General features: G+C 38.3%; 1 protein-coding gene across 1 annotated transcript in view; it reads right to left on the bottom strand.

Annotated features, from left to right (window-relative positions):
* Nucleotides 1-15,839, bottom strand: part of LOC138762464 (inactive dipeptidyl peptidase 10-like) — a 497,046-nt gene that overhangs the window by 24,013 nt on the left and 457,194 nt on the right. The window contains exons 17-18 of the mRNA XM_069936223.1: nt 11,730-11,799; nt 7,780-7,974 (exon numbers count right to left, since the gene is read on the bottom strand). Coding sequence (XP_069792324.1) covers nt 7,780-7,974; nt 11,730-11,799 — 265 coding nt within the window. The remainder of the gene's footprint in view (nt 1-7,779; nt 7,975-11,729; nt 11,800-15,839) is intronic.

Here is a 15,839-nt window from a genome sequence, read left to right as displayed (position 1 = left end):
GAGCTTTGACTACCTTGAAACATTGCTCATCAGTTATATTAAATTCTACCAGTCAACATTTCCCAACACTGAACACTCCTTATCACTTACTTCAATCTCATTCTTCATACTATATAGTCTTTAATAATATTTATAGCCACCATTTTGACCTTTCCACATCAATTAGCTTTTACTTTTTAAACATTCCAAAATTTCTAGTCAGTTTCTGAATATTTTGCACCCATTTTTCCTCTCCGTTTACAATTATCCAAACTTAATTCTAATACAAAGATGCTTTCAAATACCGAACTCTCAAACTTTTGAACCTCTACACAATATGCTGAGACATTTTGAGTCTAAATGTGCATCTGTGAGGCTCATAAACCATAAGGGCCAAAAATCTCACTACTCTGGTATGAATTTGGAATGAAAAGACAGCCATTGCTATTACTCAAAACAAAAATGCTTGAAATATGATTAAAAGAGAATGCTGGAAATATGAAACAGTTCTGGCAGATATTGTTTATTATGTTTGAAGTTAATGAGCTATCATTGCTTTTGCTATCTGGAAATGAATGAATGCTTTTTAAAATGGCTTTAATTTGTCCCCTCTATTTTTAACTCTGACACATGCAGGGACTTCATCAATTACTTTGTTTGAGGCTATCAACCACTCTGCCTATCGAGCAAATCCTATGCAATGTCCTTCACATTTTTTCCATGCATGACCTCTCTGTACCTACCTAGTCCAGCTCCTATCATTCGATCCCCACCCAACTGCTAAGCAATTACCTTCCTTTTTGTGCTAACACAAGTAGTTCCCTGATAAGAGTGGAATGTTCTCCCATTCAAAACTGTCATTATTAAACTCCTCCATATAAACTTATTTTTTACTCTGCTCCCAACTATGCCTTTTTATTTCACCATTTCAAACATTTTGACCACTTTTAATTTCAAACACAAGCTTCTTTTAAACAAGTGCCACCTTTATTTGATGCCCATGATTCACTCTCCTTTCTTAATGTTTCAGCATCCTGATATGACTGCACCATTCTCTATAAAGTATGGATGGCCTAACTGTGGATTATTGCCCATTTTTAAGTGACACAGAGTGAATTTTAAAAATAAAATGGAATATGGTCCATTAGCGCATAGTTCCTAACAATAAATTGCACTATATGTAGATTGTATTTCTTAGTTTCAACACTAGATGCCGCTGCCATTTTGAACAATTACTGGACCAACCAATGTTACTTATTGATTAAAAACATGCATCTCAGATGATTAATCATGGAGGAACAGGAAAAAAGGGAATGTTGAAAATTTCAGACAGTGGGAAAATGAATACTTTTTCACAGAATTCAAGGGGAAGTGAGTTTATTTGATTTGCAAGGAATCTTAACTTTAGTCGCCTATCTACAGGTTTACACATTGCATCATAATCATTAAGGTGGACACTTAGGCCATGAACTGTATTCACTAAGAGTTGCGGAGAAATGTTGGGAGATTGCCTTGTCCCTTTCTTAACCTTTTCTTCTATTTTTATTTTGCACTGCTTTTTGAATGAGAGTTTTAGAGTTTTATTGTATTCATTTAAATTTAAGAGCAGCAGATCCAGAAATGCCTACTGAAATATGTGAGCGCATCAATAAACTATTGTAATGTCAAGAGTTAAACTGTTCAGTAGGGTAATATAGTTAGTGATTTTTTTTTTCAAAATCTTCAATGGCACAGGGGTTTTCTGGTCTCAAAAGACCATTTTTCTTGTCGTGTAACTGGTTGAAAACTTCAGGGCTTAATATTGTTTGATGTGTAATTCTTTATATTTTTCTGCATGTTGCGCACAACCAAAAATCTTTGGCCATCCCTGCTTTGAAGGCTTCTAGTAGTCTTATTCAGTGGAGCTTCTACCTCTTGGTCCCATTCTCTAGAACACATAATTTACAGCAATACCCTATTTCCCACATTTAATGTTAACTCATAGGTCACATAAGGAATTATCATTTGATTCATTTTCTAACTCTCTGCTACCATAGAAACAAGGGCATTGGTTCTGCTGCTAAATGCGCATCAAGGCCCCTTTGCACATTTTGCATGCACTGTGCAGTCCAGCATAACCAGCAGATTTTCCACTGATTGTTAAACATTATAAAAACCTATATCACCATCTTTCATCCCAGATAATAAATTCCATCTCGTCTCCAATGTTTTGTTCTCCCTTTCAGGATTAGCCAGCTTGGTTTCACAGTGGTGTTCTATTTGATCTTGACTACACATTCTCATCATTTTGACAGAGCCTATCTAATACCAAAATCCTGATTCACCCCCACAAACATAACTGCCGCATGTTGGCTACTTGCCCAACCTCCCTGGTCCAAATAACAAACACTTTAGCCCGTCCAAGCGACTGGAACCAAGCCCTATTCATATATCACCCTCAAGGTTTGACTTGAAGTTTCACTCTTGACCAAAAGTTGATTAGAACCATGATTGATGGTGAGAGGAGGGGGGTGTGCAGTTGATGAGGAAGAAGGAGGTCCATCAGACATGGGCTCTCACTACATTCTCATGACCAGGGCCATTTTCATAGATCTTTCCAGTGATTCTGTGTAGTAAGTATGAATGTTATTGTCCTGTGCCAACCTATTCCAACTGCTCTGGTCATAGTTGAAGAACAAAAGAATGTGGGTCAACTCACACAACAAGCTCAGAGCACAAAAAAAAAACACTTAACAATCTCCATAGGAATGTGTGCTTGCATTGACACTTAACGTCTACACAAGTAATATACCAACCATATTATTACCAATATTTAACTGTACTGATGATATTGCCTTCACCAGGCCAAGTTGTTTCTAGAATGTTGAAGCCTGATTGATCTAACAATTTTTTTCCCTGTATTTGCGCAGTTAGTTTACAGTTTTTTGTTTGTTTGCATTTCTCTCTTTTGTATACATATTTTTATTCTTGAGCACACTTTTCAGTTACCGATAAGTAGATATTCCACCTAGCGTTGATGAAAAATAATTTAAGGGTTGTACGCAATGTCATGCATGTTCTCTGGCAATAAATTTGAACTTTGATGGCTAAGTACTTCTACAAGTAGATATTGTGATCAAACCCAATATGCCCACCTTCTGCAATTTCCATTTGATAGCACTGTCAGAGTTGCCTTGTGTGGTGAAAAGATGTCCCTCAACTTAATCCCCCTGTACATCAGAATGCTGCTAATTCACAGTCAACATCTTCTTGATTTTACTTCATATATAAAGCTCACTGGCACGTAAGTATATAAACATTGCCATTCTGTACACTTTTGCCCTAGATCGAGTCTGCTTGGCAATTTAGTAATTTGTATTGATACACAGCTCTATTCTAAAAAAAGGTGATTTCCACAAACATTTTAGTTCAGTGGCCACCAGTCATTTTAAACATCATTCCCTCCTCTTAGATGCAGCAAAACACAGAGAAGCAACTCAAACAAATGGCATTCCTGTTCACAGTGACCTACAAAATCTCTCAAGAGACTTCTGTTTTCAGAAATCTCTTTAGGGCACAAGTTTAGCACTTCCCACTGTTCAACAATAAATCCCTGGAGAAAGCTTGAACAGGAGATATCTCTATAAAGAATTTGTACCTAGCCCAACAACCAGGCTTCCATCTGCTATTAGCATGTGTACATCCCAAAAAGGGACCAGTCTTATTGAAGGTAGCTGTGTGAAGAAAAAAAGGTGTACAAGGCAACTGAGCTCATTTATTTGTATTGGCTCCAAGACCACCAATGCATTAAAATTCTCATCTTGTGTCTAAATCTTTTCTGACCCTCATTACAATATTATCCAGCCATTTGAGAATTGTGTACAACTCCAAATGTGACCACTTCTTTATTTCTAACTGCTTTCATCTTGCCATTGGCATTTACGTTCTAAGATATAAAAGCTTTGAGGTTTGCCTAAAAAAAAATTTTAATTATTTTACAAAATTAAAAATCAACTTTGGATCTGGTCCCAAATCAAATTTGTTCTTATCGAGTGCAAGTATTTCACTGAAACTTATGATTTAAGTGTGATATTAACAATCAAGTTTTTCCTTGATCACAAGCTTTGCCATTGCCATATGAATTATGATACAGACAGGAAGACAAATTCTTTGCAGTCTGAATTTTTAATCAAGTTGGAGATGATTAAGGTGGTAACATGGGATGGAAAAAGGTAAATGTTAGCAAAATATCTCATCATAAGAGTCATATCACATGGAAACAGGCCCTTTCCCCAACTTGCCCACGCTGATCTAAACGACCCACTCACACTAGTTCCACCTGCCTGCATTTGGCAAACATCCTTCTTAACTTTTCCTTTCCTTTCCATATATCTGTCCACTTCCTTTTCTGACACAATAGTACCTCCCTTAACCACCTCCATACACTCACTGCACTGTGTGTAGCCCTTAGCTTCCTGTTTAATATCTCCTTTCTCGTCCTATGGTTATTAATTCCCCTACTCAGACAAAAGATCCTCTGTGTTTACCCAATCTACTCTTCAACCTCCTGCACTCGAAGGGATAAAAGCCCTAGTCTGTTCAACTCCTCCCTGTTGCCCTGTTGTGCTCTGAGCTTGTTGTGTGAGTTGACCCACATTCTTTTGTTCTTCAACCATGTCCAGAGCAGTTGGAATAGGTTGGCACAGGATAATAACATGCTCGTAAATTTCCTCTAGACCCTCTCCAGCTTTCCTGCAGTACATTGATCAAAACAGAATACCACTCCAAATGGGGTCCCAGCAATGTCTTACACAACTGCAACATTATTTCACGACTTCTATATTGAATACTCTGATGAAGGTCAATTTGCCCAAAACATTTTTGGCCACACTATCTAACTGTGATGCCACTTTCAAGGACTCCTCATACACACTCTATCACTTCAACAAATTCCAGTTCCCTGAAATCTATCGATCATTTTTATAATGGGGACCCAATCCCTATACACCTCTATCCCCAATTCCGAAGGCCTCAAAGCATTTTATTACTTTTTGGAAAATAGACCCAACCAGTTGCCCTCCACCATCACCCTCCTCTGACTAGTAGAACTTGTCCTCACCTTCAAATAATTACTCCTTTGACTCATCCCACTTTCTGCAGCTCAAAGGAGTAGCCATGGGTACCTGCATGGGCCCAGCTATGCTTGCCTTTTTGTTGGCTACGTGGAGCAATCCATGCCACAAGCCTACACTGGCAAAGCCTCTCAACTCTTCCTCCGTAACATCAATGACTATTTTTGTACTTCATCCACTTTGCTGCCAACTTTCACCCCGACTTCAAATTCACTTTGTCCATCTCTAGCAACATTCTTCTATTCCTCTCTCTGCCTCTATCTCAGGAGACAAACTCATGACAGATATCTTCTACAAACCTACCAACTCCACAGCTACCTTGACGACACCTCCTGTCCCCAGTATGGATACCATTCCATTCTCTCAATTCCTCTATCTCCATCACATCTGCACCCAGAACAAAGACTTCATCAGAAATGTCCTCCTTCAAACAATGTGCCTTTCCCTCTATCTGCATCAACTTGGGGCTCACCCAAATATCTTCCATTACCTACACATCTGCCCTGGCCCCCACGCGCAACAATGACAGGATTCTTCTCGTCCTCACCTACCACCCCATCAGCCTCCACCAGCTACTACGTGATCCCTCCACTAGACACATATACCCCTCTCCTCTCACAGGGAATGCTTCTTCCATGACTCCACACCAATCATCTCTTTGGTACCCACCCCTGTGATGGCAGAAAATGCTCCAGTTGCACCCACACCTCCTCCCTTAGCACCATTCGGGGCCCTAAACAGTCCTAACAAGTGAAGCAACATTTCACTTCTGAATCTGCAGAGGCCACCTACTGATTCCGGTGCTCCTGCTGTGGCCTCCTAATATTTTCAATGGACGCAGATGCGAGGTTGTTTTGTTGAGCTCCTCAGCTTTGTCCCCTGCAATAGCGTGGATCTCCCAGTGGCCACCCATTTCAATTCTTCATCCCATTCCCTTGCTGACATATCTGTCCATGGCCTCATGCACTGCCAGACTGAGGCAACCTGTAAATTGGAGGAACAACACCTCATCTGACTGGGCACCCTCCATCCTGCCTCTAACCGGCACTGTCTGTATTCTGACATTTCCTGTTTTTTTTTTAATCATTCTGCTTATTCTGTGAAGGGCTCAGACCTGAAGCATCAGCAATGTATCTTTGTCTCTAATGGACACAAAAGCCAGCTGTGCTCCTCCTGCATTTGTGTATGTGTTTTACTACAATCACTGCATCTGCAGACTTCCATGTTTCACTCCAATGTTTGGAAACCTTCATTGTCCACAGTACCAGACACTTTAGTGTCACCTGCAAACTTGTTAATCATGAACACTTGCATCTAAATCATTGATATAGATGAGAAAGAGCAATGGATCCAGCACCAAACTGTGGTACACAGTAGTCACAGGCCTCCAGTCCATAAAACAATCTTCCACTATCATCCTTTGGTTTTCCCCCCCCCCATGAAGTCAATTTTCTATCTATTCTGCTATCTCACCTTGGTCCAATGCTATCTAACCTTCCAGTGCAACCTGTATTGTGGAACCTTATCAAGTGCCTTGCTGAAATCCTCTGCTCCCATCAACCTTTTTGATCACATCTTCAAAACACTCACAGTTTTGGGAGACATGGCCTCCCACTTACAAAACCCTCCTAATCAGCCTTTGACAAATGAAGTGCATGTATATCTTCTCATTAATTTATCATTCACAGGCGTAAGGCTCACTGTAGTTCCCAACCTTCTTCCTGCAATCCTTCTTGAAAAGGCACAGCATATGCATCCTCCAGTCTTCTGACCTCACCTCTATTTAATGATGACTTTAAAATATCAGCCCAGGCACTTGCATTTTCCTCTTTTGTTTCCTATAGTGTTCAGGCACAGGAGATTTGTCTACCTTCAAGTGCATCAAGACTTTTAGCACATCATCAACTCTAATACTGACTGCTTTCAATACATTGATTGTCCCAGGTTCCCTAGTGTAGAGCGCGTCGAAAGAATCAAAGGCTTGTTGATCCAAACCAAGGCTTTTATTAACTAGAAGACTGGAGCGTATCACAGGTAGGTCAACCAGTCCAGAATGACCTGGTCTGGCTAGGAGCAACCCTTTAAGACCTGCCAGTAGATGTGGCTATGCTCTGTCAATCAAATCACAATCGCTACAATCTATACATATACACATAGGTGATAGAATCTGTACTATCACACCTAGCCATTGTAGCTTTCTCCTTGATGAAGGGCTCAGGCCTGAAACATCTGTAATATATCTTTACCTCCCATGAATACTGAGATTGGCTGAGTTTCTCCATTTCTGTATGTTTTCACTCATTGAGGACCTTGCCCATCTACTATGGCTCCAAACCGTTAACTGCATTGATTCCTGGCAGGTCCCATTTTCCCTCAGGTTACCCTGTTCCTTAGTTGAATTAAATCAGTGCAAAAAATTGTGTGTGTGTGTGTGCGTGTGCAGGGTCGGGCAGGGGGATGAGCAATGACCATGAGAGTGTAAATAATAGTAAAATTATCTTTAAAGAATATAATGTAATGATGTTCACTCATTCACTCATACTCATCAAAAGAAAAATGACAGATTCTCTTCCTGCATCACCCTCCTCAATAGAATAGGGTTTGCTGGATTGTTTTCTAATAAAGTGATCCTTAAAAAAGAGACAGAAAGTAACCAGAGATTGAAAATTAAACATGTTTAAATACATACTGCACTGCTGTAATTTGGTCTTTGACTTCCACTGTTCCCAACCTTCGATGAATATCCTGAAGAATTTTAAGCCCTTGAAAACCACTCCCTCGGCCATCAAAGCGAGCAACGATGACATTATCAGAGCTGACGAGTACTGAATCCCAGTCAATCCAAAACTTATCAGTAACCAGCTGGCTCCCTGGAGCTCCATCACTGCAAATACCAAGGCAACAAAGGCAATTATTATTGACAGTCCTTCACTGTATTTAGCTTTTGGTGTAAAGCAGTAAGACTTAAACCCCTGGAAAGATGACATAAGCATCTTAAATCATCAAAAATATTTTAGACTATAAAAAATCCCATTGCTTCATGTTATAATTATACTAGCCACGTGTATATGGTTCAATTCAAAATCAGAATTTATAGTCATGTATATGTCACAAAATGTGCTATTTTCCAGCAGCAATCACAGTGAAAACATTTATATAAACCACTTTACTAAATAAATAAATAGTGCACGTAAGAGTCAAACTAAGGTAGTGAGTAGTTCATTCAGAAATCTGATGGCAGAGGTAAAGAAGCTGTCCTTGTCCTGCTGAGTGCTTGTCTTCACACTCCTGTACCTTTTTCCTGATGGTAGCAGAGTAAAAAGGGCATGGCCTGGATGGTTGGGGGTGGGGGGGAGGGGTAATTGAGGATAGAGGCTGCTTCCTTAAAACACCACCTCTTGTAGATGTCCTCAATGGAGTGAAGACTGGTGCCCGCGATGTCATAGGTTGAGTTAACCACCCTCTGGAGTTTTTTCTTGTCCCTGAGTGTTGGCACCTCTGTACAAGGCAGTGATGCATCTGGCCAGACTGCTCTTCACGATACACCTGTATAGGTTTTTGAGAACCTTCAGAGATATTCCAAATTTCCTCAAATTGTGCATAAAATATAGCTGTTGGAAAGCCTTCTTCATGATTGCATCGACATGTAACATTTTGGAAACAAAATTTATTTTTGACCTGAGATCACAGTTAAGATTGAACAGTGAGATTATTTACATTGGTCATTATTTTGATTTGGCTGATCTATCAAGAGTTCTGAACCACAAATACACCCCAAAAATTGAGAAAAAAGTATCAATTAATATTGATGACAGCTAGCTCCACATACATCAATCAATAAAAAGTGATTTTAAATTATTTTTGTGAGCCTTGGTTTAGTGTCTTGAGTCCAAGAATGATGTGATCATTTATGAGTTTATGACCTTTGGCATCTCTCCTTGCAGAACTCAGATCCTCCACGGTATTCTTGCATATGGAAACGAAGAGTCAATCAAACATTTCAAAAAAAGACTGGATGCTACTATTTTAGAGTAAAGCAGCTTTTCCTCATATTTCCTCAAATATTTATTGTGCAACCAATTTCTTTTGTTTTTCCTTATTTGACTTTTTGATTGCCCTTCCTTACAAAAATGATTAATGTTAAAATATGAGATGGCTGTAAAGCACTCCAGGTGATTCTGAAATTGTAGAAGGCATTATATAAATAGTTATTTTTTTTTAATTGCCTATCTTTCTTTACTGATTGACGAGAACATCCAGAGGAGTCCATTTTCTGTTACTATTGGTTCATTATGCCCAGAAAGCCTTATATTGTCAGACATTTAATGCATGGGGTCTATTTGCAATGAATCATCAATTTGCAATGTATCTATTTCCCACTATTGCTTCAATCTTCTGATACAAAGCCGCTATCACTACAATTTCTGACAGGAAACAATTCCACAGTGACATGGATTTTCCTGAGCAGTTCTTGTCTGCACACTCTGCTCATGGGCTTCAGTTCCATGAAACCAATCTCGTTAAGCCAGATGGTCCATGAGGCAAGTCAGGGAGGTCCTTTGTAGCAGTAGTGCCTTCAACAATGTCACTGGGTCACATGGGCAAGCCTGAAGAAGCTCCACCAATAAAATGACTTGGGAAGTCTTTGATAGCAGTCAAAATTGGTTCCCAACTATGTAGCCTGAGAAAAATGTCAGATTTTTCAAAGTTATTGAATATCTCAGTCAATCAAGAATATTCAAAATGTATTAATTACTAATAATTAAGTGTGCTTCAGAAATTATAAATCATTTAGTTATTTTAAATTGAAATAATTATTAAAAGATAAATGGTTAAGAGCATTCTTTTTAATGATTTATGTTTTAAGGTAACATCCCTAATGCTTTCCTTTCCTTCCCTCCCTACAGCCCTTACAGGGCCAATCAAATGAATGGACTTGTAGATTCTATGCCATTAAACATGGAAATCTCAGCAAACTTCTATGTCAATGAACCTATCTGGAGAGAGCGGCTGAAAAATTGCTGATGTCGATGGACGAGTAATTTTGGGATGTCTACATATGTGCATGAGACTCAAAACATTCTGGCAGATATAAAAAGTATGTAGACGTTTCCATAGGGGATTATTTACTCATGATGGTTTAATGTTACCTTGTATAAAACACCTTTCAATGCGACTTTGGAGTACAGATTATGGGCTGAACACATCATTTGGTGATCAAGCATTGAAATTTAACAAAAGGTTACAGCCACATTATATACTATTTTTAAAATAATTATATGTCCTAGATTTTGAGTCAGTGGTGATTAAGCAGCATTCAGCATTCATTACATTTCGTTTGCTTACGCACTCCATGTGGAGTATTACATTATTAGTCACAACAAAAAGCACCAAAGCATTGTTGTCTAATGTAATGACATGATCAGAGACAATGACATTCATTCTCAAGCAGCAAGTGCAAATTAGAAAATAAAATCAAAAACCAAAAGCAAAAAGAAGTGAACTCAGGATTAAAATATGTAATTTGGACAATAAAAATTTGCAAGCATGATTAAAATATGAAGTGCAATTCTAGAATTGTCAATACTTGAGAACATTTGACAGAAATGATGACATTTTTAAAAAATACATTTGAATGGACATGCCCAATATTTTCTATCTTGTTTATTGGTTACCTGATATTAAGGACTGCAACATTACATCATAGCATCTGTGCAAATGCGGAATTGTGTGATGTGAAGTTGGTGCAGTAAAGCTTTGGGAATAACCATATAACAATTACAGTATGGAAACAGGCCATCTCGGGTCCTCTAGTCTGCCCCGATTTAAGTGACCTCCTCTAGTCCCACCTACCTGCTCCATGTCCATAACCCTCCAATCCCCTTCCAGTCATGCACTTATCCAACCTTCTCTTAAATGACAAAATTGACCCTGCTGCAACCATCTTTCAGAAAGTCATCCACTCAGCCACCACTCTCTGAGTGGAGAAGTCCCCTCTCATGTTACTTCTAAACCTTTGCCTTAACTTATGACCCCTCGTTCCAATCTCACCTACCCTCAAGGGGAAGAGCCTATTCACATTTACTCTATCTATCCCCCTCATAATTTTAAATACCTTTATCAAATACCCCCTCAACCTTCTACGCTCCGATGAATAAAGACCCAGTCTACTCAATCTTTCTTTGTATTCTAGATACTGCAATCCAGGCAACATTTTAGTAAATCTTCTCTGCACCCTCTCTACCTTATTGATATCCTTCCTATAATTAGGGGACTAAAATCACCTTCCTAATTTACATTTGCTTAACTGCATACATGTTTTCCAGAAGTTATGGTCTAATTATTAATAATAATGACCACCATTAGCGCAAAACAGATGATTTATTGTCTGAATCAAAATTTTAACCCAAATTAAGACACTAACATCAGTCATGACCTTTATCAAGTTTATATTTGGGTATATTGCCTTCTTATCTTTGAAAGCAGTGAATTGCAGTACATTTATCTACCAGTTCACTAAGATTTCTATGCATTAGAACATCAAACTATGTAATAGCATTAAGGAGAGAACTGTATTCTTATACTACTTAGCAATGAACTTGTCAGCAAGTCTGATTTCTGAACAGCAGGATTACTTACACAATCAGAAGAACGGGATACATGTTGTTTTCATCAAAGCTTTCAGGGTATGATAACTGCAGAGTTAGTTCTAAGAACAAAGGCATAAGATGTTTTAAGAGTAAACCATAAATGCACAAATATATTTTTGATTCACTAATTGTCATAAAATCTGAATTTTTTCTATTATTTATTTTCATAAAATTATGTTTGCTTGAATTGTTATTACATATAATTTAAAACATGCAATGGAATTATAAAATCATTTTCATATCTATTCTGGAATGGGGTTTCCTGAAAATGATTGACCACCTCCGATAGCTGAAGTTACAGTAAGAGAGATGTTATTCTTTTTCATTTGGCATAAGGAATCAGATTTATGGCATATTCTAATCAGCAGCTGAGGAAATGACTTTGGAGCAGAGCAGAACCCAGGGACCTATCACCAAGCCTGTAATGTAAAGTCAATTGGCAAACATCCTAAACATTATTTATGCAAGCACAAATAATATTCTTCACACTCACCATTTCCACAAAACACCAATTACAACTAGTTTGAGCAGTTAATTTAACATAATTTGTTGATCATTAACCCTACCACTAATTTTCCTTGTTATTGAATAGAAAGTGAAGTCACCCTGAAAAGTCTGACCAATATATAAAAATACTATTTTGATGTTTCTGTTTTAAAAAAAAACAAATGTAACCCATCAGCATTCACATGAAAAACAGTACTGCTTTAATAACAAAAAGAACATCCAAAGGGTAATTGGCTATCAGAGGATATAATGAAGTGAAACATTTGTTTGCTCACCAAAACTAATCAGTATTTCTGATAACTACCAGCTGAATACTCTGTATATTTCAGACTGGAACTGATCAGCTAATCTCTCAAAGCATGCAATTACAATAGCTCTGAAGCTATTCTCTTTTTTGCCGTATTGTCCACTTATAGCGAAAATGCAAATATATTACTGCTCACATGATATGAACGCCGAATTCTAAATTAATCTGTCAATTCTACAGGAAGAGAATGTGTTGCTGTAATTTTGAGTCAAAACATGGAATCAAATAAAACTAAATTTACAAAAATAAGACTTGTGACAGTCATAAAAAGAAGATTTTCTCTCTATCATATTCAAAACTGATGCCTTAAAATGGGGTTCTGATTTTAATAAATTTCTTACATTGAAGAATTCTGGCTCAATAGGAATTCCAAATATGAGTGGTAATTCTGGATGTAATAATAGAAACATTACTTTATATTTAATTTCTTTCATTTCAATTCTGATTGATTTCCTGTCAGATGTCATTATAAGTTTGAAGATGTATTCAGTTAAATGGCAGAACACAGGGAGAATAAAACGTCTAATGCAGTTCTCCAGGGAATAATGCAAGTTGAAATAAAAAGAAAATTGCTAAAGTGGATGATTTTGTTAATCAGAGTTTTTTTTTTTAGTTGCATGATTTATAATACAATGACACCATTTTACCGTAATAGCTGTTGCACAAAAATTCAAGTAGTCTTACCAACTATTACAATGGAAATTACAAAAGTTGATATTGTTTTCATTTTGAATCTCGAGTTTATCAATTTGGGAGGATGACTAAAAGTATATAATATGTAATTACAGAAAGATGAATGTCCAATATAATATAAAAGAACAATTCAAAAATAAACTAACATGCCAGTTTTCCAGAGCATGGTTTCACTTTTTACCCAGAAAAATAATTATCAAGGGGAATATTTTTCAAGAAATATTGGCTGAAAAAAAGGGAAGCTGGAATAGCTCCAACTGACAGGATATTGGTGAGATTACATATGGAGTACTGTGTCTAGTCTTGTTCACACAGCTACAGCAAAGATATCATTAAGCTAGAAGGACTACAGAAAAGATTCACAAAAATGTTGCCAGGGTTGATGTATCTACCAATCTGGTATTTTGGGAGAGTCGGTCATTGAAACTTACAACATGGAAACAGGACTTGGAACCAGCTTGCCCCAACCACTACAATGTCCCATCCACAGTAGTCCCACCTGCCTGTGTTTGGCCATGTCCTTCCAAATCTGATTTATCTACATATCCATCCAATTTTCTTTCTTAAATATTGCAATAATACCTGCCTCAATCAACTCCTCCAGCAGCCCATTCTATACACCCACCACCCTCTGTGTAAAAAAAATGTTACCACTCAGGTTTTTGTACATCTCTCCCACCTCACTGTAAATGTATGACCTCTGGTTACCAATTCCCTTATTCTGGGCAAAATACTCTTCTGCATTCACCCAATCTCATGATTTTGTATCCCTCTCTGAAGTCACCCCTCATCCATTTGTGCTCCAAGAGTAAAGCTGTAACTTTCTCAACCTATCCCTATGGCTCAGCCCCTCCACACCCCCCCCACCCCCAAGGTCCTGGAAACATCCTCGTAAATCTTAGCCATGCCCCAAGTTCATCGCCTTACCTGACAGCCTCTACATGAAAACAGGTGCAAGTGAAACAAACACTCTTTGCCTTTCTCCTGGCACTAAAACCTTCTCTTGTCAGTCTCTGTAGCAAATTCTAAACTCTCACCTGCTTCTGTCTTGCATAGGATCTCAACACACTCTTTCCCCTCCACTCCCTCGGCAGATCTAGCTTAAAACCTTCCTGCGTAGTACCAAAAAACCTGTCAATCAGGATGTTGGTCTCTCTCTGGTTCTAGTGCAACCTGTCCCACCTGGGTAGGTTACCTCCCCTCTTCCCAGAAGAGATCCCAATGTTCTAAAAACCTGAATTCTTGCCTCTGCACCAACACCTCTTCACAAATTCAAGTGCCCTATCTCCAATTTCTGAGCTCACAGGCTCTGATAGCAATCCTTGAACACCTGCCTCTCAACTTCTTACCTAATTGCCTATACCCTTTGTGCAGCACCTCATCCCTTACTTTACCTATGTTGTTTGTATCAGGGTGTACAACAACCTCAGGCTGTTCACCCATCCCCTTGGGAATGTTTCCAATCAACTCAGGGACATCCTTGACCCTGGCGTCTGGGAGGCCACATGATCTCACCATCTTTTCTATGGCCACAGGATCTCCCCATCTGTCTCTCTTATCAAGGTCACCCTGCCTGCGTGCATCCTTACCCTCTGAGCCTCAAAGCCAATGACCTGACAGAGGAATGACCACTGCATGCCCTGTTTACTGCCTCTCCTGGTGGTCACCCACTTATTTGCCGGCTGCTGTTCTGATGCTCTCAGCATTCCGGATGATCCTAAAGGCATTCAACTGCAGGTCCAGTTCATCGACCTTGTCTGCCAGGAGCTGCGGCTAGGTAAGTTTCCCACAGATGTAATCAGAGTGAAACCTTATCATCTTTTGTTCTCTTGATATTAGAATATTGATTTGACAACCAGCAATATATATTGGTTGCTGCTTCGGCAAAATGAAAGTGCATGTTTGTCAAAGCTGCTTTTAATGTTATATGTGGGTAAAACTTCCTGAATATTCATGATTAGCATCGGCAACTGTGTCATTCAAACTAAGCTGGTCTGTTATGTAAAATATTTTCTACCAAGTATTATAATTCCGGACCAATTAAATCATTGACCATGATCAAGAAAAGTTTTTTTTAAAATCTACTAAACTGATTGTTACACATGTTTGTATCTTCTGTTGACTGATTCAGGAAAAGAAGAAATATCTGCAATATGACTCTCCACATTATTACTTTTAAATTTATAATCTTTTTCATCCCTTGGTTATCGCAAAAAATAAACCATACAACTAATCATGAACCATCTAAGAGAATGTTCAATGCTATCTCTTGCTTCTCCCCACCCCCCTCCCCAACAATATATCTTTATCTCATTTTCAATGGGGAAAGGCCTTATTATTACGATAACTTGAATTGCAAATGCTAACAATTCCAATGGGCTCGATGAATAGATCATTATAGACGACACTTTCTAAGTTCTAGTATTTCCCAATTTCAAAATGTGCCATATTCACAGAAACTTAAGCTTTGATATTCCAAATTACTGTCTTAATCCAATAAATCAAACTTCATAGTTACATCTGTAAGTAGCTTTAATTCATTGATAACGAATAAACATTTTGCATAACTTCGCATTGATATTTTCATAATCT

The sequence above is a fragment of the Narcine bancroftii genome, chromosome 4 (genome assembly GCF_036971445.1).
Source record: "Narcine bancroftii isolate sNarBan1 chromosome 4, sNarBan1.hap1, whole genome shotgun sequence".
Lineage (NCBI taxonomy): Eukaryota > Metazoa > Chordata > Chondrichthyes > Torpediniformes > Narcinidae > Narcine > Narcine bancroftii.
This window is presented reverse-complemented; position numbering and strand designations above follow the sequence as displayed.